This window comes from Staurois parvus, unplaced genomic scaffold, assembly GCF_062004578.1.
Source record: "Staurois parvus isolate SC_StPar_1 unplaced genomic scaffold, SC_StPar_1.0 ptg000574l, whole genome shotgun sequence".
NCBI classification, from domain to species: Eukaryota; Metazoa; Chordata; class Amphibia; order Anura; family Ranidae; genus Staurois; species Staurois parvus.
The window spans coordinates 1,136,688-1,159,349 of record NW_028318370.1 but is presented as its reverse complement, the minus strand read 5'-3'; the positions used below and the strand labels follow the sequence as shown (position 1 = coordinate 1,159,349).

The 22,662-nt window shown below is 43.7% G+C and overlaps 1 protein-coding gene across 1 annotated transcript in view; it reads right to left on the bottom strand.

Moving 5' to 3' along the window:
* The window catches only part of LOC149450434 (uncharacterized), a 117,119-nt gene that overhangs the window by 70,497 nt on the left and 23,960 nt on the right, over nucleotides 1–22,662 (bottom strand). The window contains exon 2 of the mRNA XM_089691947.1: nucleotides 15,677–15,817. Within this exon, the coding sequence (XP_089548073.1) occupies nucleotides 15,677–15,817 (141 nt within the window). The remainder of the gene's footprint in view (nucleotides 1–15,676; nucleotides 15,818–22,662) is intronic.

Genomic DNA, 22,662 nt, shown 5'->3' with positions numbered 1-22,662 from the left:
TCAATATATTTCAATAAATATATACAGTGTGTATATATATTTCATGTTGAGGTGCGTTTTTATTATAAAATGTATGAGGAATGTTTTTGAAAATACATTTCAAATATGCTGTATGTCTTTAAAAAAAAGAAATCTACATTTCTGAAATGCATTTACAAATATATGTTAAAATGACTTTTTTATATGTTAAAAAAATCTGAAAAATATATTTTGAAAAAATATATTTTTAAAAATACATTTTTTAAATATATTCTTCAGATTTTTCTTTTTTTTTAAAGACATACAGTATATTTGAAATGTGTTTTTGGGAAAATTTTTCATGTGTTTTGTAATAAAAACGCAATTCAACATGCAGTGTATATATAGATATTTATTGAAATATATTTTGAAATATATTGAGTGTGGCCAGGGTTTTAGATTTCAAATGTATGGCAATATATTTGGGAAGAATATTTTTTAAATATATTTTTCTTCCATATGGGTGTGGCCTCACTGAGAGCGCACCACACAGCATGCTCTCTGCACAGAGACTGAGCTCTCACCGACAGTACCGGGTCTTAAACTAATGATTGGGAACTAGGACTCCCGGTTCCTAGTCAACTGATCACTGTGATAGCCTCTGATTGGCTATCACAGTGATCAGCCTCTATGCAGCTGGCGTATTGTTTTTTTATTCTCTGAATGGAGAAAAAGATATATTGTATCTGTCTATCCTTGCCAGATCATCTAAACACAGAAAAGTGTAAAAACTTTAAAAAAAAATAAACAAAAAAAAACTGAATTTCAACATGCAGTATATATATTTGTTGCATGTTGAAATGCGTTTTTTAAATATTACAAAATATATGTAAAATATTTTTAAAAATATATTTTATTAAATATATTCTTCAGATTTTTTTTAACATAAAGTCATTTTAACATATATTTTCACATATATTTGTAAATACATTCCAAAAATGTAGATTTGTGTTTTTAAATACCGTATTTTTCGCTCCATAAGACGCACTTTTTTCCCCCCAAAAAAGGGGGGAAATGTCAGTGCGTCTTATGGAGCGAATATAAAGCGGCCGGTCCGGTATTTTTGCGGCCACCATGTCAGAATACCGGGCCGGCCGCTCAGCTGTTGTCTCCTGCAGGGCCTTACCTGTTCCTCGCTCCAGTGCTGCACAGTCTTCCCGCGCTGGCTTCTGTGACAGCCGGGTGCCCACTGCGCATGTGCTGCGCTTTGTGAATGGTCCGGTGTCTTCTGGGACACATGAAAGGTCCCAGAAGGCGCCGGGCCATTCACAAAGCGCAGCGCTTCTCGCACATGTGCAGTGGGCACCCGGCTGTCACAGAAGCCGGCCCGGAAAGAAGAGGGAAAGACAACTCCGCGGAAGTGGGAGCGGGTACCTGTCAAATTCAGGTACCCGCTCCCCCTCCCTCCCCAAAGGTTAGCAGTCTCTGGTCATTCCCTGCACTGTCTGCAGTCTCTGGTCATTCCCTGCACTGTCTGCAGTCTCTGGTCATTCCCTGCACTGTCTGCAGTCTCTGGTCATTCCCTGCACTGTCTGCAGTCTCTGGTCATTCCCTGCACTGTCTGCAGTCTCTGGTCATCCCCTGCACTGTGTCTGCAGTCTCTGATCATCTCCTGCACTGTGTCCGCAGTCTCTGGTCATCTCCTGCACTGTGTCCGCAGTCTCTGGTCATCTCCTGCACTGTGTCCGCAGTCTCTGGTCATCTCCTGCACTGTGACCGCAGTCTCTGGTCATCTCCTGCACTGTGTCCGCAGTCTCTGGTCAGCTCCTGCACTGTGTCCGCAGTCTCTGGTCATCCCCTGCACTGTGTCCGCAGTCTCTGGTCATCCCCTGTGAAGTCAATCTCCCGTGTCCGCAGTCTCTGGTTATCTCCTGTACTGTGTCCGCAGTCTCTGGTCATCTCCTGTACTGTGTCCGCAGTCTCTGGTCATCTCCTGTACTGTGTCCGCAGTCTCTGGTCATCTCCTGTACTGTGTCCGCAGTCTCTGGTCATCTCCTGTACTGTGTCTGCAGTCCATTGGTTCAGAATATTTTTTTTTCTTGTTTTTCACCTCTAAAACCTAGGTGCGTCTTATGGTCAGGTGCGTTTTATGGAGTGAAAAATACGGTACAGTATATTTGAAATGTATTTTTAAGAATATTTTTCATATATTTTGTAATAAAAACGCATTTCAATATGCAGTGTGTGTGTATATATATATGTATGTGTGTACATACATGCGCTGCATTTACCCCGCCCTCACCTAATTGCCGACCTCCTCCGCTCTTCCCACCACTCCATCCCCCACAGCTATCTCCTCCTGTACCACTCTCCCCTCCCTCCTAGATTGTAAGCTCCAAGGAGCAGGGCCCTCGAACCCCTCGTGTATTGTATTGTTACTGTACTGTCTCATGTACTGTCTCCCATTATAATGTACAGTGCTGAGCAAACTGTTGGCGCTATATAAATCCTGTATAATAATAATAATAATACTTTTAAAAATGCACTGCAACCGGATCGCATGATTCTGCGGTGCAGGCAAAAGCACTGCATTTACAATCTGAGTTTGGGATGTTGAAATCTCCAATTTCCAAGTCACACCCTATTGTCCGCAGTTAAAGTGGTGATATCGGTGCGATTTGGATTTGGTCGGAGCCACACCGATTTTTAAAGTAGTGCATGCATTACTTCGGGTGCGACTTGCATAGACATCTGGGCAGGTGTGTTGCAAGTTGCACCTCAAGTTGGACTGACATCAGACTTTAAAATCATGCAACTTCACTGGAGGTCGCACGATTTCAAAGTCGGATCGGTGTTACCGGGACCTTTAAGTGGTCGTAAAATCTTACATATACCCAGTGAAGTGATACACAGAGATGAAACAAATCCTCCTACGTAAGTTGTGCCTGTTTACCTGCTGTGTTCTCCTCTCTACATCCATTCAAAATGCTGAATTTATAAAGCTTGCCTAAGACCCCAGTCGCACTGGCACCATGAGACTTGCAAATCGCATGCGAAGTTGCACCCTATTGTCCGCAATGAAAGCGTTCATATCGGTGAGGTTCCAACTTTGTTTCTAAAGCAGTTCATGCACTACTTTTGGTGCGATTTGCATAGACTTCTGTGTCAGATGTCTTGCAAATCGCACCTGAAATCGGCAAGTCCCCCGACTTTGAAATCTTGCGACTTCACAGTAAGTCGCACAATTTCAAAGTCGGCCTTGATGTGACCGGGGTGTAAGAGTTCCGAAAAAAAGTGGGCACAGAGCGAAAATTACACTCTGCAGAGCTCAGTGAGGAGAGTACTGAGAGCCGATCGTAGGAAAGAGACACCCCCCTTCTACACAACTCATAGGAACAGAGCTGAGGATGTCCATGTGTTGGACGTCCCTCCTCTGTCACCATTATTCTCTAGGTGTCATGAAAACTTGTCAGAAGTGATAGTAGAGGAAGGAAAGCAGCAGACAGAAATGACACTTTGTGCTCTCAATAGAGACATGTACACACTATAGAGGGATCTGCTTTGTTCATATCTCATGTTTGAGGTGTACAACCACTTTAAAACGTCAGATGTTTTTTTTTTGCACAGTTGCACTGGTCCAGCTTGGACCAATGTAAGCATGCATATTCCATACCTCTCCAGGAATGCAAAGTGTTCTCTGATTGGACGAGGTGGAGAAAGGCGGGGCAGGTAATGATATCATTTTCAGCTCCTCCAGTAAGAGAAGGCTTTGTATTCATTGAAAAATAAAAGTTGTTGCCTGAATGGCACCCATGCTAAGTGACCAACCCCCTATATTCACTATGCAGCAGGGCAGCTGCTCCGTACAGATCCTGAACACAGCGAGGGTCCCTGTAGTAGCGTTGACTACTACAGATCTTCCACAGGGATCACCAGGTATGCAGTATGCAGACAGGCAATGACGCCTCTCCTGCTTGCAGCCCCCTCTGGTATTGTGCTGCATTCACCCTGGGCTGTGTACAGGCAGCCTATAGAGATGGATGAAGACACAGCAGCTGCACAGACAGCATATCAAAATATGCAGGGAGGGTGCAGGAATCTGAACGCACACTGTGTGCACCCGGGATTCAGCTTTAGCCCCGTTCACATTGATGCAACCTGTCATGCGATTTGACCGTTCAAATTACACAAGTCGCATCTTATTATCAGCAAAAGGAGTGTTATGGCAATTAACGCCAATGCCCCCCAACCTCACCTGAAGCTTCTGACTCTGACCCCCTCTTGTAGCATGTCTGCAGTCTCTGACCACCTCTTGTAGCATGTCCGCAGTCTCTGACCCCCTCTTGTAGCATGTCCGCAGTCTCTGACCCCCTCTTGTAGCATGTCTGCAGTCTCTGACCCCCTCTTGTAGCATGTCTGCAGTCTCTGACCCCCTCTTGTAGCATGCCTGCAGTCTCTGACCCCCTCTTGTAGCATGTCTGCAGTCTCTGACCCCCTCTTGTAGCATGTCTGCAGTCTCTGACCCCCTCTAGTAGCATGTCTGCAGTCTCTGACCCCCCTCTAGTAGCATGCCTGCAGTCTCTGTCCCCCCCTCTTGTAGCATGTCTGCAGTCTCTGACCCCCTCATGTAGCATGCCTGCAGTCTCTGACCCCCTCTTGTAGCATGTCTGCAGTCTCTGACCCCCTCTTGTAGCATGTCTGCAGTCTCTGACCCCCCTCTAGTAGCATGCCTGCAGTCTCTGTCCCCCCCTCTTGTAGCATGTCTGCAGTCTCTGACCCCCTCATGTAGCATGCCTGCAGTCTCTGACCCCCCTCTAGTAGCATGCCTGCTGTCTCTGACCCCCCTCTAGTAGCATGCCTGCAGTCTCTGACCCCCTCATGTAGCATTCCTGCAGTCTCTGACTTTGACCCCCTCTTGTAGCATGTCTGCAGTCTCTGTCCCCCTCTTGTAGCATGTCCGCAGTCTTTGACCTTCTCTTGTAGCATGCTTGCAGTCTCTTACCCCCTCTTGTAGCATTTCTGCAGTCTCTGACCCCCTCTTGTCGCATGTCCGCAGTCTCTGACCCCCTCTTGCAGCATGTCTGCAGTTTCTGACCCCCTCTTGTAGCATTTCCGCAGTCTCTGACCCCCTCTTGTAGCATGTCCGCAGTCTCTGACCCCCTCTTGTAGCATTTCCGCAGTCTCTGACCCCCTCTTGTAGCATGTCCGCAGTCTCTGACCCCCTCTTGTAGCATGTCCGCAGTCTCTGACCCCCTCTTGTAGCATGTCCGCAGTCTCTGACCCCCCTCTAGTAGCATGCCTGCAGTCTCTGTCCCCCCCTCTAGTAGCATGCCTGCAGTCTCTGTCCCCCCCTCTTGTAGCATGTCTGCAGTCTCTGACCCCCTCTAGTAGCATGTCTGCAGTCTCTGACCCCCTCTAGTAGCATGTCTGCAGTCTCTGACCCCCTCTTGTAGCATGTCTGCAGTCTCTGACCATCTCTTGTAGTATGTCCGCTGTCTCTGACCGTCTCTTGTAGTATGTCCGCTGTCTCTTACCATCTCAAGTAGTATGTTAATATTCTTTGACCAAGCCTATGTTCAGATCTGTGCTCCCTCCCCTGCCTGTGTCTGTGCAGCTGCTGCATCCACTTCTATGGGCCGCCTGCACACAGCTCAGAGGTGGATGCAGATGACAGCGGCTCAGCGCCCATCTGCATGAGAGACAATAACTGCCAGTGAGTGATGGGGCAGGGGAGGATCTAAGAGAATCCTGATAAACACAATCCCCTGCAAGGGATGGGAGGGGTGTGGCTGCGCCCTGCTCTCAGGATTCTGATTGGCTTCTGATCCAACATAGAAATTTAAGACAGATCTTTTAGAGGACGCGGCCTTCAGGCTCGGCTCACATCTGTGCAGGCTGCGGTTGGCACATTTTGGAACATGTGTTTTCGATGATTATTTTTATGCGGATTGTATTTTTTTTCTTTTTAGCGAATATGAAAGTATGACAGATCTGTTCATGTAGTGCGACTTTAACACTCTCTGGCACCTAAGTAGCATAAAAGTGGCATCAAAGTAGTGGAGGAACCTCTATGTGCCCAAAGCCATGTTATGGTTGGGGTAAATATTGAGTTAACCACTTCCCTTCCGGCCCATGTATATAAATGGCCTCCCCGCCCCCTGCTTGTGAGGGCTCCCTGGGAGCGTGCAGTATCGTGATCTGGTGCCCGCTGTGTCCTCCGGACACAGTGGAACACCGATCGTTGTACGGGACCTCTGTGTGAGGTCCCGATCATGTGATCACTGATTGGCCAATCAGTGATCACATGCAGAGTAGTAAGCAAGATCTCACTTCTGACATCTTTGCTTACCATGTGTGAAATCTGTGAATGATCAGAGGTCACATGGTACAAGGCTATTCACAACAGCTTTGTACCATGTGACAAGCTGTGACCAATCACAGCTCACACAGTAGTTCTCAATGGCTGCAAGAATGCAGCCAGACAGGAGAAATGATTGCTGTTACAGCCTTTATAGGTGTAAAAACAATCAGTGTAAAAAAATAATCTTCATCAACCCCCACAAGTAGTACAGTGTCACCATGGTGACACTGTACTGCCAGGCTGACAGCATGTTAAAAAAAAAAATAATATAAAAAAATTAAAATTTAAAAAAATATATTTAAAAATTATCATTTTTGGTTATAAACTAATTTAGGGGTTTTTTTTTACTAAAAAGATAACTGAATACATTTCGGCCAAGATTTATGATGAAATATTATTTATTTGCAAAATTTTATAAGAAAAACTTTTTATTCAAAGTCTTTGGACTTTTTCATTTACATTGCAAAAAAAATAAAAATCCCAGTGGTGAATAAATACCACCAAAATACAGCTTTATCTGTTTTAAAAAATGGTAAAAAATTCATATGGGTACAGTGTTGCATGACCGCGCAATTGTCATTCAAAGTGTGACGGCGCTGAAAGCTGAAAATTGGCCTGGACAGGAAGGGGGTGAAAGTGTCCGCACTGGAAGGGGGTGAAAGTGTCCGGACTGGAAGGGGGGGAAAGTGTCCGGACTGGAAGGGGGTGAAGGTGGCCCCTAATCATAACCCTAACATGTGACACATAAAGGTTTCTGCGCTACTTTGATGCGACTTTGATTCTACCTGAGTGCACAGAGTGGTAAATTGGCATCAAAGTCGCATTACATGAACAGAACTGTCATACTTTCTCATTAGCAAAAAAACCCCACAAAACGCATAAAAAACGTAAAACTTGTGTTTTTGGTGCGGGTCTGTTGAAGTCAATCACACACAAAGTGCAATCTGCTGCGAGAAAAATCGTCCCTGACCCTTTCCAAAAAACGCCCCGGCTGAAAATGCACACATGTGAACTAAATCAAAAGGAAAGAATGGTGAATGGACTGTAGTGTGTTTCTGCAAACTGGAAAACGCACTGAAATCCGCATAAGTGTGTAGCTAGGGTTAGGGAGGGCCCAACAGCTGAAAACCACTGCTCTGCTCTGCAGTATTCCCCTTCACTCCTCCCCCCACAGATATATAAAAGGTTATGTGAGGAGTTTACAGAAGGGGTGGAGGAGCTGGGCCAGCACAGAGAACAAAGTTTAGCCTCATAAGAGAGGGATCTGGTGTGTAAGGGGGGAGGGACCATGCTAGGGAAGTGACTCCTCCTGGAGTAGTATGGACAGCACAGGGGTTCGCACATCTACTTGCAGCACTGGGGTCCGCGGTTCACATCCCAGTCCCCCCCCCCGATATACTAGCAGCTCGTCTCTTGTCTGTTCCCACTATGGCATTATACACAGAGCATCCAAGATGGCGGGCTCCCCTTCGACCCAACCCCAATGTGATGATCGCTCTGAGCCCCCCCGGAGAGAAGATCTATGGAGAGATCCGCTCACAAGAAGACTCATCTCCCAGCAAGTTCAACGTCACATCCCCAGAGAAGAGAAATGAATATATGGGAAGGAAAAACACAGCAAATAAATCCTGTAAAATTCTGCCTGTGTTCGAGCTTTTCCCTGCCATGTGACCAAGTGGTGACAGGGCCTCTTTATGTTCTGTATACAGCAGGGGAGGGGGGATATGTTGGGGAGAGGGGGTGGGAGTAATGCTGTTTCTGACCCCAATCTCCCCTCATTGTAATGTATGGAGGGTGGGAGAGTCAGATTCTCTGCCAGGTATGCATTTCTGGCCGTGGGGAGATTTCCCCTCACTTCTGTTCCCAATGTCAGGATATGACTGGGAGGGTCACCAGCACAGGAAGTGATGCAAATCTCCATAGCGGAAAGGATGCAAAGAGCAGGAAGTGCACCTCCCTATGTGACCAGAGGGGCTGCTGTTGAGGCCCGAGTGCCATGTGATCAGGGGGCGTGGTGTTGTTTCCTGAAGTGCCATCTTGAATGCTGGCAGAAGCATTAGGCTTGAGGCAGAGTGAGGGCAAAGTGGAGGCTCAGCACTGAGTGTGTACAGAAGGAGGGATGCTGGTTCAGGTGACAGTTGTCCTCCATGGATGTACCAATAGGAATAGTCATTCTAAAGGCCAGTTCACATCACATGCAGTCCAGTGTGTTTTTTTTCTGAAGAAGGGGACACTCCCCGAAAGGTTGTCCTCAAAATTGTTTGTTAGTGCAAATAAAAAAAGTATCACGGACAGTACTCAATTGTTTCTGCATCAAAAATGCATTGATAGTAAGTTACATTGTTTCCAATGTCATAGTTCACACCAGTCCGGTCAGTTCCAGAGCGTTCCAGTTACAGAAAAAAAAGTACGTGCTGCATTTTTTTCTGCACTGAACTGTACTGGAACGCAGTAAAACGCACCACAAATGCACTGGAATGCATGTGTCCTTATTTAAAGTGGAGCTCTACCCAAAAGGGGAAGCTCCACTTTAAGGACTGCTCCCCCGCTCTCTATTAAGGATTGGCACCTTTGGGGAGCGGGTACCCGAATTTGACAGGTACGCACTCCCACATCCAGTCCGATCGCCTAGGCGATCGAAAACAGAAGGTGTCCTCCCTCCCTCCTGTAGTCTTTTACAACACGTGACAGGTCCCAGAAGACTACAGGACCATTCATGAAGCGCAGCACTACTCGCACATGTGCAGTGGGTACCCGGCTGTGAAGCCGCAAGATATAACAGCCAGATGCCCACACTGAAGATGCCGGCTTCCTGGAATACAGGATGGCTGGTGAAACGAGGTGCGGGGGACACACCATGGGACCGAGGGGCAGGTAAGTGGCTGTTTTTTAAAAGTCAGCAGCTGCAGGTTTTGTAGCTGCTGACTTTTATTTTTTGACAGGTGAGTGGCAATCCACTTTAAGTTGAAGAAAAAGAGAGGGGGGGGGGATGAACAGGAATACATAAAAAAGCATTAAAAATGCATCATAAACACGCACACAGAAACGCATCCGGGAAGCATTTCCATAGTGTGAAGAGAAATGTTCTATTCTATGGGCACCTGCTGCACCTCTATGTATGAGCATTCCCCCCCCCCATACTGATCCCCCATCTCTGACTAGTCGGATCTCAGGTCCCCCACCCAGAAGTCATGGCACCCTCACATTTCTGCTCCCCACCACCCGTCTTCTTCTGGGTGACCCCCCAACTCTGCCCATCCCTAGCTCTCCCCCCTCCCCCATTCATACCATGTGGGGTGTCTTCCATTCATCTGTACAGATCAGCACAAGTTCAGCGCTGGGACACATTGAAAACACCCCACCTCATGTCACTGCCGCTCACATAGTAAAGAATGAAATGTCATTTGTGACATGTAAAGTGTAACTGTAGGCAAATGTTTTTCTCATATTGGATAGAGCAGGGAGGGGTTAGAACCCCTGATAGTTTTTAATGCCATCCGTGCCACCCTCCATGTTCAGTACAATGATGTAAAGCAGTGGTCTCCAAACTGTGGCCCTTTGCATGTCTTTATCCGGCCCTTGGGGCACTATTCATTTTCTGACACCAACAATGGGGGTATAATTCTTGCCACTGACACCAACAATGGAGCACTATTCCTCCGCCAAACACCAATGATGGGGCACTATTCCTCCCACTGACACCACCAATAGACTTGGATCCTTGGATCCATTGTCAGACCCTACGCTGGGGCAGTGGGTTCCTCCTGGTGCACGACAATGCCTGGCCTCATGTGGCAAGTGTATGCAAGCAGTTCCTGGAGGATGGAGGAATTGATACCATTGAATGGCCCCCACACTCGCCTGACCTAAATCCAATAGAACCCCCCTGGGATATCATGTTTTGATCCATCTAACACTGCCAGGTTGCACCTCAGACTGTCCAGGAGCTCAGCGATGCCCTGGTCCAGATATGGGAGGAAATACCCCAGGACACCATCCATCATCTCATTAGGAGAATACCCCAACATTGTCAGGCATGCATATACGCACGTGGGGGCCATACAAACTACTGAGGAACATTTTGAGTTGCTGCAATGAAATTGCAGCAAAATGGACTAGCCTGCTGCATTTTTTCACTTTGATTTTTGTCTTTGAATTTAATCCATTCTTTCCCCGCAAAGACAACACTTGGAAGGTGGTCACCTGGTTTTCTATGCCCACGTACCCATTATGTATTAGCTCTTACTAGGGGGCAAGAGTTCATATAAGTGTGCTAAGCAGTTGGCTAGTAGGAGGTTGTTTTGCCCTAAGCTCTCATGCACACTAGGCATCAAAAACGCTCAGGGGCAAAGCAAAACAATAACACATAAACCAATACAGATACAGATACATCCTGCTGACTTGTATTAGCCAAATAACGAATTGTCCAAGGACATCAAGGAGGGAAGGCAAAAAGCCAAACCAAATAATAGCAGCAGTAATCCAACATATTACCAGAAAGAAAAAAAAAAGAGAAAAGAAAAAAGGTTAGAAGAAAGGAAAAAGAACATAAAACGACAACAAGTAAAAAAAAAAGGAAACAGAAAGAAAAAATGGAACAAAGGGAAACTAGAAGAATCACGGATCCAGGGCTAGCACAGGCAGTGACTATAAGAGGCCATAACTAGTTGGAGGCAGGGATGGCAAGGAATAACGTATCCAAGGTTCCCAAACCTTAAGGAATCTCGGATGAGAATCATGAAGAATGCTAGACATCTGTTCACTGATCAACATAGTGTTCATCCGGGTCTTCACCCCCTGGAAGACAACCGAAGGGGTTCTCCAAGCTTGAGCTATAACACATTTGGCAGAAATAAATAGGTAGGATGCCAATTTCTGTTGAGACCTAGACAGACCCAAAATTGGGCAACGCAGAAGGGCCACCCTTGCATCCCTACGGACCGTAATATGAAAAGGCCTAATGATTTCTAATGGAGGCCAATTCAAAAATAGGTCTCCTCCCCTGCCAGGCAGAGCTGTACTGAGTGGTAGAGCTGTGTAAATCTTAGGACTGAAGGGACAGAAATACAAAACAGGTAAGTTAGCTCCCATCTATATTTAACCTCTATATTTGGTTGTTTACCTGGAATTCAGCTTTACTATTCCTAAAGCAGAAATTAATGATTAATAATGCCTACAGCAAATGAGCCATGGGATAAAACACTTTGTGAACTAGAAATATATTCAATCATAAAATTTCCCAAACCACGTATGAAGGTTATATTAAATAATTAATTTTCTCTTTGGAAAATGACCCTCAGGTGAGATTTTCCTGTAGGAGTCTGTCTATGCCCAATCTCACAGGGTCATAAGGGTAGAGTTATCTGAAAAACAGTGTTGCGCTAGCTCATAAACGCAATATTCATATACATATAAACATATCAAAGATATACAATAAAAGTTCTTATAGTTGTGACAGTTCAATTAATTATTGTGCTTGATGAAATGTGTTTGATATAGAATGTGCTCCAAAAAAATTCCACCGTAAAATCTGTGCACCTCCACCTCTGTGCGTTTATGAGCTAGCGCAACACTGTTTTTCAGATTGGTTTATTTTGAGTGTGGGATCACTTATAAGTGTTATTGCAGCAGCTCAGTGGATATTTTGTTTGTTTGTTTGTTATGATAGTGCCCATTGTCTTTTTTCTATAATGATTATGCCATTATTTTCTCCAGGACTCACCAATGCCCACAGTGGTCCTCCTTCCTTTTTCCGCAGCTATAAGCATGCAAGTTCACCCAACGAGAACTTGCATGTCTGCAGAAAGATCTTTGGTTAGAAAGAACCATGGACAACTGGCTATCAGTCGAATACTATGTACTGTACCTGCTTGAATCTCTGGCTGGTAACACCACACCACTTGGGGAATGCTGTCATCAAAGCAGCAACCTTAGTCTGTGCAGTCCTTCTCTGAGATGGTGGGGTACCCACAGTTGACTCTAGCCTTTGGATCCGTTGGATTACACTTAGTGGCTGCATAAAACAATTTAAAGAATCAGTACAGGAATCAACAGTCTTCAGCAATGAGGGCAATATACAGTATAAAGTGGTCTACACAATCAGGTTCCTATGTAGAACCTATCAGATCTCTCTAATTTGCTGTTGTGTTATTATAGTGAAGCAATCTAGTTCCCACCAAATTAATCATTAGTAGGGACTATCTTCCTTTAGGAACCAAATCCCACTGTCCCTCTCTTCTCAGATGTTCTTCATGTATAGACTTATATTAAAAAATGCTACCACCAGAAGTGTTGCACTACACATCTCACCTCTTTATAGTGAGGAACAAAATGGATGGAGGGTCTGGACAATTAAGTGGAGAAACAAGTCATAGAAGGGTTTAAATGTGAAGTTAGTGTGGAGGGGTGTAGGTCTTACCAGACTGCTGGTTGAAGGTCAGATGCCTTGATGTAGGTCTTACCAGATTGGTAGTTAAAGGTCAAATGCCAGGGTGTAGGTCTTACCAGATTGGTGGTTAAAGGTCAGATGGGAGGGTGTAAGTCTTACCAGACTGGTGGCTGAAGGTTAAATGGGAAGGTTGTAGGTCTTACCAGACTGATAGTTGAAGATCAGATGGGCAGGGTGTAGAACTTACCAGATTGGTGGTTGAAAGTCGGATGGGCAGAGTGAAGCTGCAAGGGTTGTTCCTGTGAAGGCTGCTGGGTTTTTAATCTGAAAAATGTAGGCGGAGAGGAATTTTCCCCAGCCACCTACCCTTGATTTGAGGTTCGCTGGAAGTCAAGGGTTGTCACAATAAAAACTATAATAATACAATACAAAACTGTGGGTATGTCTGGAGTATAGTGCTTTCACTTGCTTGGTTATTTATTGTTTTTAAGCAGAGTTTACATGTTGAGGTTTTTTTTCGTTCAACCAGCGTGAGCAATGTAAAAAAAACTCAGAGTTATTGTATTCTGACAATGGGGACCCCTTCCCCCACCAAAATACTAAGATTGGCATGGCAGCCATTGGCTGCAAGTGCTGATCAAATGCTAGTTTTCGAGCATTACCATTCAACAGAAGCTGGCCATTAGACTGGCTTCTGTTGAACAGACAGCCGTACACATGTACTGAAAGTCAGCTGGTTCAGTAGGTATTTTCGGTACCGGTATACCCAGGTTCAGAAAACTACATGAAGAGGTGGATGTTAGATCAGTCACAAGGTGAGTTCCTGTGAAGGATGCTGGGTACCCATTCTGAAAAGTTTTGATGAAGAAGAAAGTTTCCCCCACCCACCTGCCATCAATTTGAGGTTCATTAAAGGTCATGGGTTTGTAAAATGTCCCAAAAATGGATTGTCACAACAGCTTGGTGGGTCAGGGGTTTATTGGGGAGTCATAATTGAATTGTTAAAAACTGGAGGACCATAACCCAGTCAATATACCATGTTCTATATGAGGCTTTCAAGAGGATCTTGCTTGATGATTCCTTTAGTCATGAATGTATTATTTTAAATAGCTGATATAAAGGAAAAACAGTGGTAGAAGAAAGTCACCTGTGGGTTTAACCAATAATTTGCTGCAGATTCATTCATGGCCTGCATAAGTGGGGGTGTAGCCGTGGTGTCTCCTTTGCCTACATTCTTTGTGCCAAAAGGTGTCCTCTCCTTCTCAGAAAGGTGTGTGTTAAGGCCCATTGAAGACCTTTTCTGGCAATTATTACAAGGATTTGTGTCAGTCTATGGCTGCCATGGTGGGCTGCTCAACCAGAATATATCTTATAATGCCAAAACAGCAACAATCACAGTAGGCTATGCACATTCTATGCCTGAAATCACTCCTAGCAGGAAACTGTCCAGTGCTCTGCCAGACCTCTATAAGGTTTAGTCATATGCTTCAATGCGGCTATTCACGTGCATTTTGCATAGGGTTTCGCTACTGCCTGCTTCAGTGCTTCACATAACAATGCACATTAAATGCATTTGTGCAATGGGGGTACGTTCATTCTGAATTGCACACCAGCACACAGATATGCATCTGTGCAAACCTTGCTGGAGTGAAATGATGGCTTCCACAAACTAAGGGGGAGATTTACTAAAATTGGAGAGTGCAAAATCTGCTGCAGCTATGCATGGTAGCCAATCGACTTCCAATTTCATCTTGTTCAATTAAGCTTTGGCAATAAAACCCAAAAGCTGATTGGTTTCTAGGCAGAGCTGCACCATATTTTGCACTCTCCAGTTTTAGTAAATCCACCTCTTAGTTTCTGTTAGGGTTTACATCTACACTATATTGCCAAAAGCATTGGGCCAGCCCTCCAAATCACTGGATTCAGGTCTTTCAATCACCTCCATGGCCACAGATGTATACAATCAAGCACCTAGGCATGCAGACAGCAAACATTTGTGAAAGAATGGGTCGCTCTCAGGAGCTCAGTGAATTTAAGCGTGGTACCGTGATAGGAAGCCACCTGTGCAATAAATCCATCCGTGACATTTCCTTTTCTGCTAAATATTCCATGGACAACTGTTAGTGGTATTATAACAAAGTGGAAGCAACTGGGAACAACAGCAACTCAGCCACATAAAATGAGAGATTGGGGTCAGTGCATGCTGAAGCACACAGTGCGCAGAAGTGGCCAACTGTCTGCAGAGTCAACTTGATGTGGCCTTCAGATTAGCACAACAACAGTGCGTAGAGAGCTTCATGGAATGGGTTTCCATGGCTGAGCAGCTGCATCCAAGTCTTACATCACCAAGTGCAATGCAAAGCGTTGAATGATGTGGTGTAAAGCACGCCGCCGCGGGACTCTAGAGCAATGGAGACGTTGTCTCTGGAGTAACGAATCATGCTTTTCTGTCTGGCAATCCAATGGACATGTCTGGGTTTAGCGGTTGCCAGGAGAACGGTTCTTGCCTGACTGCATTGTGCCAAGTGTAAAGTTTGGTGGAGGGGGAATGTGTTATAGAGTTATAGGTGTGGGGTTGTTTTTCAGGGGTTGTGCTTGGCCTCTTAGTTCCAGTGAAGGGAATTCTTAAGATCAGCATACCAAGACATTTTGGACAATATCATGCTCCCAACTTTGTGGGAACAGTTTGGGGATGGCCTCTTCCTGTTCCAACATGACTGCGCACCAGTGCACAAAGCAAGGTCCATAAAGACATGGATGAGCCAGTTTGGGGTGGAGGAACTTGACTGGCCTGCACAGAGTCCTGACCTCAACCCAATAGAACACCTTTGGGATGAATTAAAGGCAGGAGGCCCAATACTTTTGGCAACATGCTAATGTGGACTATGGCTTACCTCTAACAGACAGACAGGGGCTAAAACACAAAGGAGCCCAGCAATAGCAAGCAAACAAGTCAGCATGTTACTCACCTTCGAATTTCCATGGATTGTAACACCAGATACTGTCCATCACTGAACTGTCATAGCAACAACCCTTCTTCAGACACTCCTCCTCAGTGATCATGGCGTAGCCACAGTTGTCTCTTGACTTGGGTTGAACTCCGCACCTATCTGTTTAAAAGTGAAGCAGAGACAGAAGTGAGCCAGAAGTGTTTAGATTGCTAAAAACTTTCTAGAATATATGTCTAAATCTAGTTTTGGATAAGGTGGTCATCTATTATTAATATTATTATTATACAGGATTTATATAGCGCCAACAGTTTGCTCAGCACTTTACAATATAAAGGGAGACAATACAGTAACGATACCCACGAAACACATTGGAGTTAAATAAAATCTTATTCTAGACATTTTAGGTAGAGTAGGGCTTGTATTCTCTACCTTGGCTTGACACACGGCACTTCACAGTCTAAGGGCATCTTTAATATGCAAATTAGCCTTCTTTTCATTTACATGCCCAGGATAATTTAAGGTCTGTACCCATTCTGATTTAGAGGGTAACTCTTTTGTGGGAAAAAAATGGCAAATAAGAAAAAAAATAATATGGTGTATACAATTGCGACCCAAGTCATATTTTGATTGCATGTTTTTAAAAATGACCTTTCCTTTTTATTTTTTCATTTTCTGTAAAATGCAATATGGCAACCTGGAATCGTTCTATACACAGATGGTGTACAAATCGCCCCCCAGAAATGTCATTTCCTGTTTGTGTGATTGGCTCACTAATTTTCCCAGAAGTCTTCACTAAGATACAAGTCAGATTGTGGGCATCCCCTGCAAAAAATGTCATTTTTGGTGAGATACTCCCAAAGGGAAATCATGTCTAAAGGGATGCTGACCCTGCCACTTTCCTCATTAGAATTCTGCAAGTGCAGCAGCTGATTGATAATTATAAAGCCTCCCCCTTAGAATCACTTTCCACACTGAAACAAACAGTTATTTCTTCAAAATAAAAGGTAGGAATCTGCAACAAAATGTGTTAAGATCCCTGCAATGCACATAGATCACCCAGAGGGGAATGTTTTTTCTCTCAGCAAAAGTGGAGTTACTCCTTAAGTGTTACTAAACCCACAGCAGTAAAATCAGTCTGTATATGCAGTAAAGCATGCTTGTTATTACTTGTGGAACTTAAGGGGTTAATCCTCTGCATTGTATGTAAAGGCTGTTTGATCATGACTTCTCTGATCCTCCCCTTCTCTACTGTACCAAGTCCATCTTCTGATAGAACAGAGCCTTGGGGGCAAGCTGCACATGCTCAGTTTGGTGTGTATTGCTAGAGAGTTTTTTTTTTCTTCGGAGAGTAGATGTGATCAGCACAGGGTCAATCAGCACTGTCCAGACAGAGGGTCAGGGGTCATGCAGCCTCATAGGATGATCAGGGGAGAATGAAAACTCCTCCTACAAGCTTTAACCAGTGCTGGACACTGATAGAAGTCACAAGACTATGCTAACTGCTGATAAGAAAAGGTTTATATTTACTAATACAATTGCATTTCCATGTTCTGTGTAGTGTGGGAAACCAGATATAGTGAATGCAGGGTCCGGGGAGACCAGATATAGTGAATGCAGAGTCTGGGGAGACCGGATATAGTGAATGCAGGGTCTGGGGAAACCGGATATAGTGAATGCAGGGTCCGGGGAGACTAGATATAGTGAATGCAGGGTCCGGGGAGACCGGATATAGTGAATGCGGGGTCCTGGGAGACCGGATATATTGAATGCGGGGTCCGGGGACACCGGATATAGTGAATGCGGGGTCCGTGGAAACCGGATATAGTGAATGCAGGGTCCGGGGAGACCGGATATAGTGAATGCAGGGTCCGGGGAGACCGGATATAGTGAGTGCAGGGTCCGGGGACACCAGATATAGTGAATACAGGGTCCGGGGAGACCAGATATAGTGAATGTAGGGTCCGGGGAAACTAGATATAGTGAATGCAGGGTCCGGGGAGAGCAGATATAGTGAATGCAGGGTCCGGGGAAACCAGATATAGTGAATGCAGGGTCCGGGGAGACCGGATATAGTGAATGCAGGGTCCGGGGAAACCAGATATAGTGAATGCAGGGTCCGGGGAGACCGGATATAGTGAATGCAGGGTCCGGGGAAACCAGATATAGTGAATGCAGGGTCCGGGGAGACCAGATATAGTGAATGCAGGGTCTGGGGAGACCAGATATAGTGAATGCAGGGTCCGGGGAGACCGGATATAGTGAATGCAGGGTCCGGGGAGACCAGATATAGTGAATGCGGGGTCCAGGGAGACCGGATATAGTGAATGCAGGGTCCTGGGATTAGTAACACTTTAAGGCTAGGTTTACACCTATGCAGTTTGCGTTTGATCTGCTTCTGCAGTGCATTTTGCGTTTCTGCACATGCTTTTTTGGCGCTTTTTTGATGTGTTTTGCAGGGGGGGGTTTTTGCCAACTTGTTGCTGGACAGATTAAAAATGCGGAATGCAAAGTGCATCAAAAGCATGCCAAAAATGCTTAAAAAATGCACGCAAAACATAGCACTTGCATTTTATATGCGGTTCCATTGAAGTGTATTGGACTACAAATGCAAACTGCTGCTGGAAAAGAAGTCCCTGACCCTTTCCAAAAAACATGCACACAAAAACTGCAACTGGAAAATGAATTCCAGAGTTTATCAAGACATTTTGCAGGAAAACGTACGACCATCTGTCCGCCAACTGAAGCTCCGCAGAGGATGGGTGATGCAACAGGACAATGACCCAAAGCATACAAGTAATTCAACAAAACAATGGCTGCAGCAGCACAGAATACGCCTTCTGGAGTGGCCCAGTCAGAGTCCTGACCTCAACCCCATTGAAATGCTGTGGCATGACCTTAAGAGAGCGATTCACACCAGACATCCCAAGAATATTGCTACACTGAAACAGTTTTGTGAAGAGGAGTGGTTCAAAATGACTCCAGATCGTTGTGCAGGTCTGATCTGCAACTATAGGAAACATTTGGTTGAGGTTATTGCTGCCAAAGGAGGGTCAACCAGTTATTAAGTCCAAAGGTTCACATACTTTTTCCTCCCTGCACTGTGAATGTTTACATGTTATGTGCAATTAAACCATGGCAACATCTAATGTTTGTGTAGTATTATGTTCAGCAGACTGTGTTCTTCTATTGTTGTGACTTAGATGACGTTCAGAGCACATTTTATGCCCAATTCATGCAAAACTCCACGTAATCCCAAGGGGTTCACATACTTTTTCTTGCACCTGTAGGTGGGCCCAAAACTTCAGTGACACCTAAGGGGGTAGTGCTACATATTTTCCATAGAAATCCAGATTATTTTACACCAACCAAACAAAAGTTATTTGACTCACATGGCCACTAGGGGGCACCTACCTGTACAATAATATACATGATGGTTATAAAATTTATATGCGATGCATGAAGAAAAAAAATAAAAAAAATGCTTGAAGTTAAGGGTATAAAACACATCTAAAAGATACCACCTGACATTAAAAAAAAATCCCCATTGAATAGTCTGTATTCTTTACATTGGGAACGTTTACTTCTTTATTAGTAAATATAAATGGCATTATACTTAACCTCTGGCTATTTCTGCAGTCACACCCTGTCCTGACCAACATACACTGGCATTCGGCACTTGTGCTGTGTCACCAATCAATCAAATAGTTACATAGTCAAGTTTAAAAAAAACACAAAAGTCCCTCTAGTTCACCCAATAGAAAAAAAATAAAGAGAAAACCTCCATATACACAATGCTACACCTACAGTTGATCCAAAGGAAGGCAAAAAAAAACAACCCTGTAATGCAAATGCATGAATGAATTTACTCCAAAGAGGGGAAAAAAATCTTTCCTGGTCCACCGAATCAGCAATCGAATATTCCCTGCATTAAAAATCTCTGGTGTTATTACCTATAAATATTAGTATCCATTATTTTGTGAATTTAAGAATACATCCAGCTCTTTTTAGAACAATCCACTGAGCTGGCCAAAACCAACTCTTGAGGGAGTCTATTCCACATTTTCACAGCTCTCACTGTGAAGAAACCTTTCCGTTTTTGGAGATTACATTTCTTTTCCTCTAGATGTAAAGAATGCTCCCTTGTCCTCTGTGATGACCTCAGGGTGAATAACTCTACACCGAGTTCACTATATGAACCACTGATGTATTTATACATGGAGATCATATCCCCCCTTATGTATTATACATGGAGATCATATCCCCCTTATGTATTATACATGGAGATCATATCCCCCCTTATGTATTATACATGGTGATCATATCCCCCCTTATGTATTATACATGGTGATCATATCCCCCCTTATGTATTATACATGGAGATCATATCCCCCCTTATGTATTATACATGGAGATCATATCCCCCCTTATGTATTATACATGGAGATCATATCCCCCTTATGTATTATACATGGAGATCATATCCCCCCTTATGTATTATACATGGTGATCATATCCCCCCTTATGTATTATACATGGAGATCATATCCCCCCTTATGTATTATACATGGAGATCATATCCCCCTTATGTATTATACATGGAGATCATATCCCCTCTTATGTATTATACATGGTGATCATATCCCCCCTTATGTATTATACATGGTGATCATATCCCCCCTTATGTATTATACATGGAGATCATATGCCCCTTATGTATTATACATGGTGATCATACCCCCCCTTATGTATTATACATGGAGATCATATCCCCCTTATGTATTATAAATGGAGATCATATGCCCCTTATGTATTATACATGGTGATCATACCCCCCCTTATGTATTATACATGGAGATCATATCCCCCTTATGTATTATAAATGGAGATCATATCCCCCTTATGTATTATAAATGGAGATCATATGCCCCTTATGTATTATACATGGAGATCATATCCCCCCTTATGTATTATACATGGAGATCATATCCCCCCTTATGTATTATACATGGTGATCATACCCCCCCTTATGTATTATACATGGTGATCATACCCCCCCTTATGTATTATACATGGAGATCATATCCCCCTTATGTATTATACATGGAGATCATATCCCCCTTATGTATTATACATGGAGATCATATCCCCCCTTATGTATTATGCATGGAGATCATATCCCCCCTTATGTATTTATACATGGAGATCATATCCCCCCTTATGTATTATACATGGAGATCATATCCCCCCTTATGTATTATACATGGAGATCATATGCCCCTTATGTATTATACATGGTGATCATATCCCCCCCTTATGTATTATACATGTTGATCATATCCCCTTATGTATTATACATGGAGATCATATCCCCCCTTATGTATTATACATGGAGATCATATCCCCCTTATGTATTATACATGGAGATCATATCCTCCCCTTATGTATTATAAATGGAGATCACATCCCCCCTTATGTATTATACATGGCGATCATATCCCCCTTATGTATTATACATGTTGATCATATCCCCCCCTGTGTATTATACATGGAGATCATATCCCCCTTATGTATTATACAAGGAAATCATAACCCCCCTTATGTATTATACATGGAGATCATATCCCCCCTTATGTATTATACAAGGAGATCATTTCCCCCCTTATGTATTATACATGGAGATCATATCCCCCCTATGTATTATACATGGAGATCACATCCCCCATATGTATTATACATGGAGATCATATCCCCCCCTTATGTATTATACATGAGGATCATATCCCCCCTTATGTATTATACATGGTGATCATATCCCCCCTTATGTATTATACATGGAGATCATATTCCCCCCTTATGTATTATACATGGAGATCACATCCCCCCTTATGTATTATACATGGAGATCATATCCCCCCTTATGTATTATACATGGAGATCATATCCCCCCTTATGTATTATACATGGAGATCATATCCCTCCTTATGTATTATACATGGAGATCATATCCCCCTTATGTATTATGCATGGAGATCACATCCCCCCTTATGTATTATACATGGAGATCATATCCCCCCTTATGTATTATACATGGAGATCATATCCCCCTTATGTATTATACATGGAGATCATATCCCCCCTTATGTATTATACATGGAGATCATATGCCCCTTATGTATTATACATGGAGATCATATCCCCCTTATGTATTATACATGGAGATCATATCCCCCCTTATGTATTATACATGGAGATCACATCCCCCCTTATGTATTATACATGGAGATCATATCCCCCCTTATGTATTATACATGGAGATCATATCCCCCCCTTATGTATTATACATGGTGATCATATCCCCCCTTATGTATTATACATGGAGATCATATCCTCCCTTATGTATTATACATGGAGATCATATCCCCCTTATGTATTATACATGGAGATCATATCCCCCTTATGTATTATACATGGCGATCATATCCCCCCTTATGTATTACACATGGAGATCATATCCCCCTTATGTATTATACATGGAGATCACATCCCCCCTTATGTATTATACATGGAGATCATATCCCCCCTTATGTATTATACATGGAGATCATATCCCCCCTTATGTATTATACATGGAGATCATATCCCCCCTTATGTATTATACATGGAGATCATATCCCCCCTTATGTATTATACATGGAGATCATATCCCCCCTTATGTATTATACATGGAGATCATATCCTCCCTTATGTATTATACATGGTGATCATATCCCCCTTATGTACATACATGGAGATCATATCCCCCTTATGTATTATACATGGAGATCATATCCCCCTTATGTATTATACATGGAGATCATATCCTCCCTTATGTATTATACATGGAGATCATATCCCCCCTTATGTATTATACATGGAGATCATATCCTCCCTTATGTATTATACATGGAGATCATATCCCCCTTATGTACATACATGGAGATCATATCCCCCTTATGTATTATACA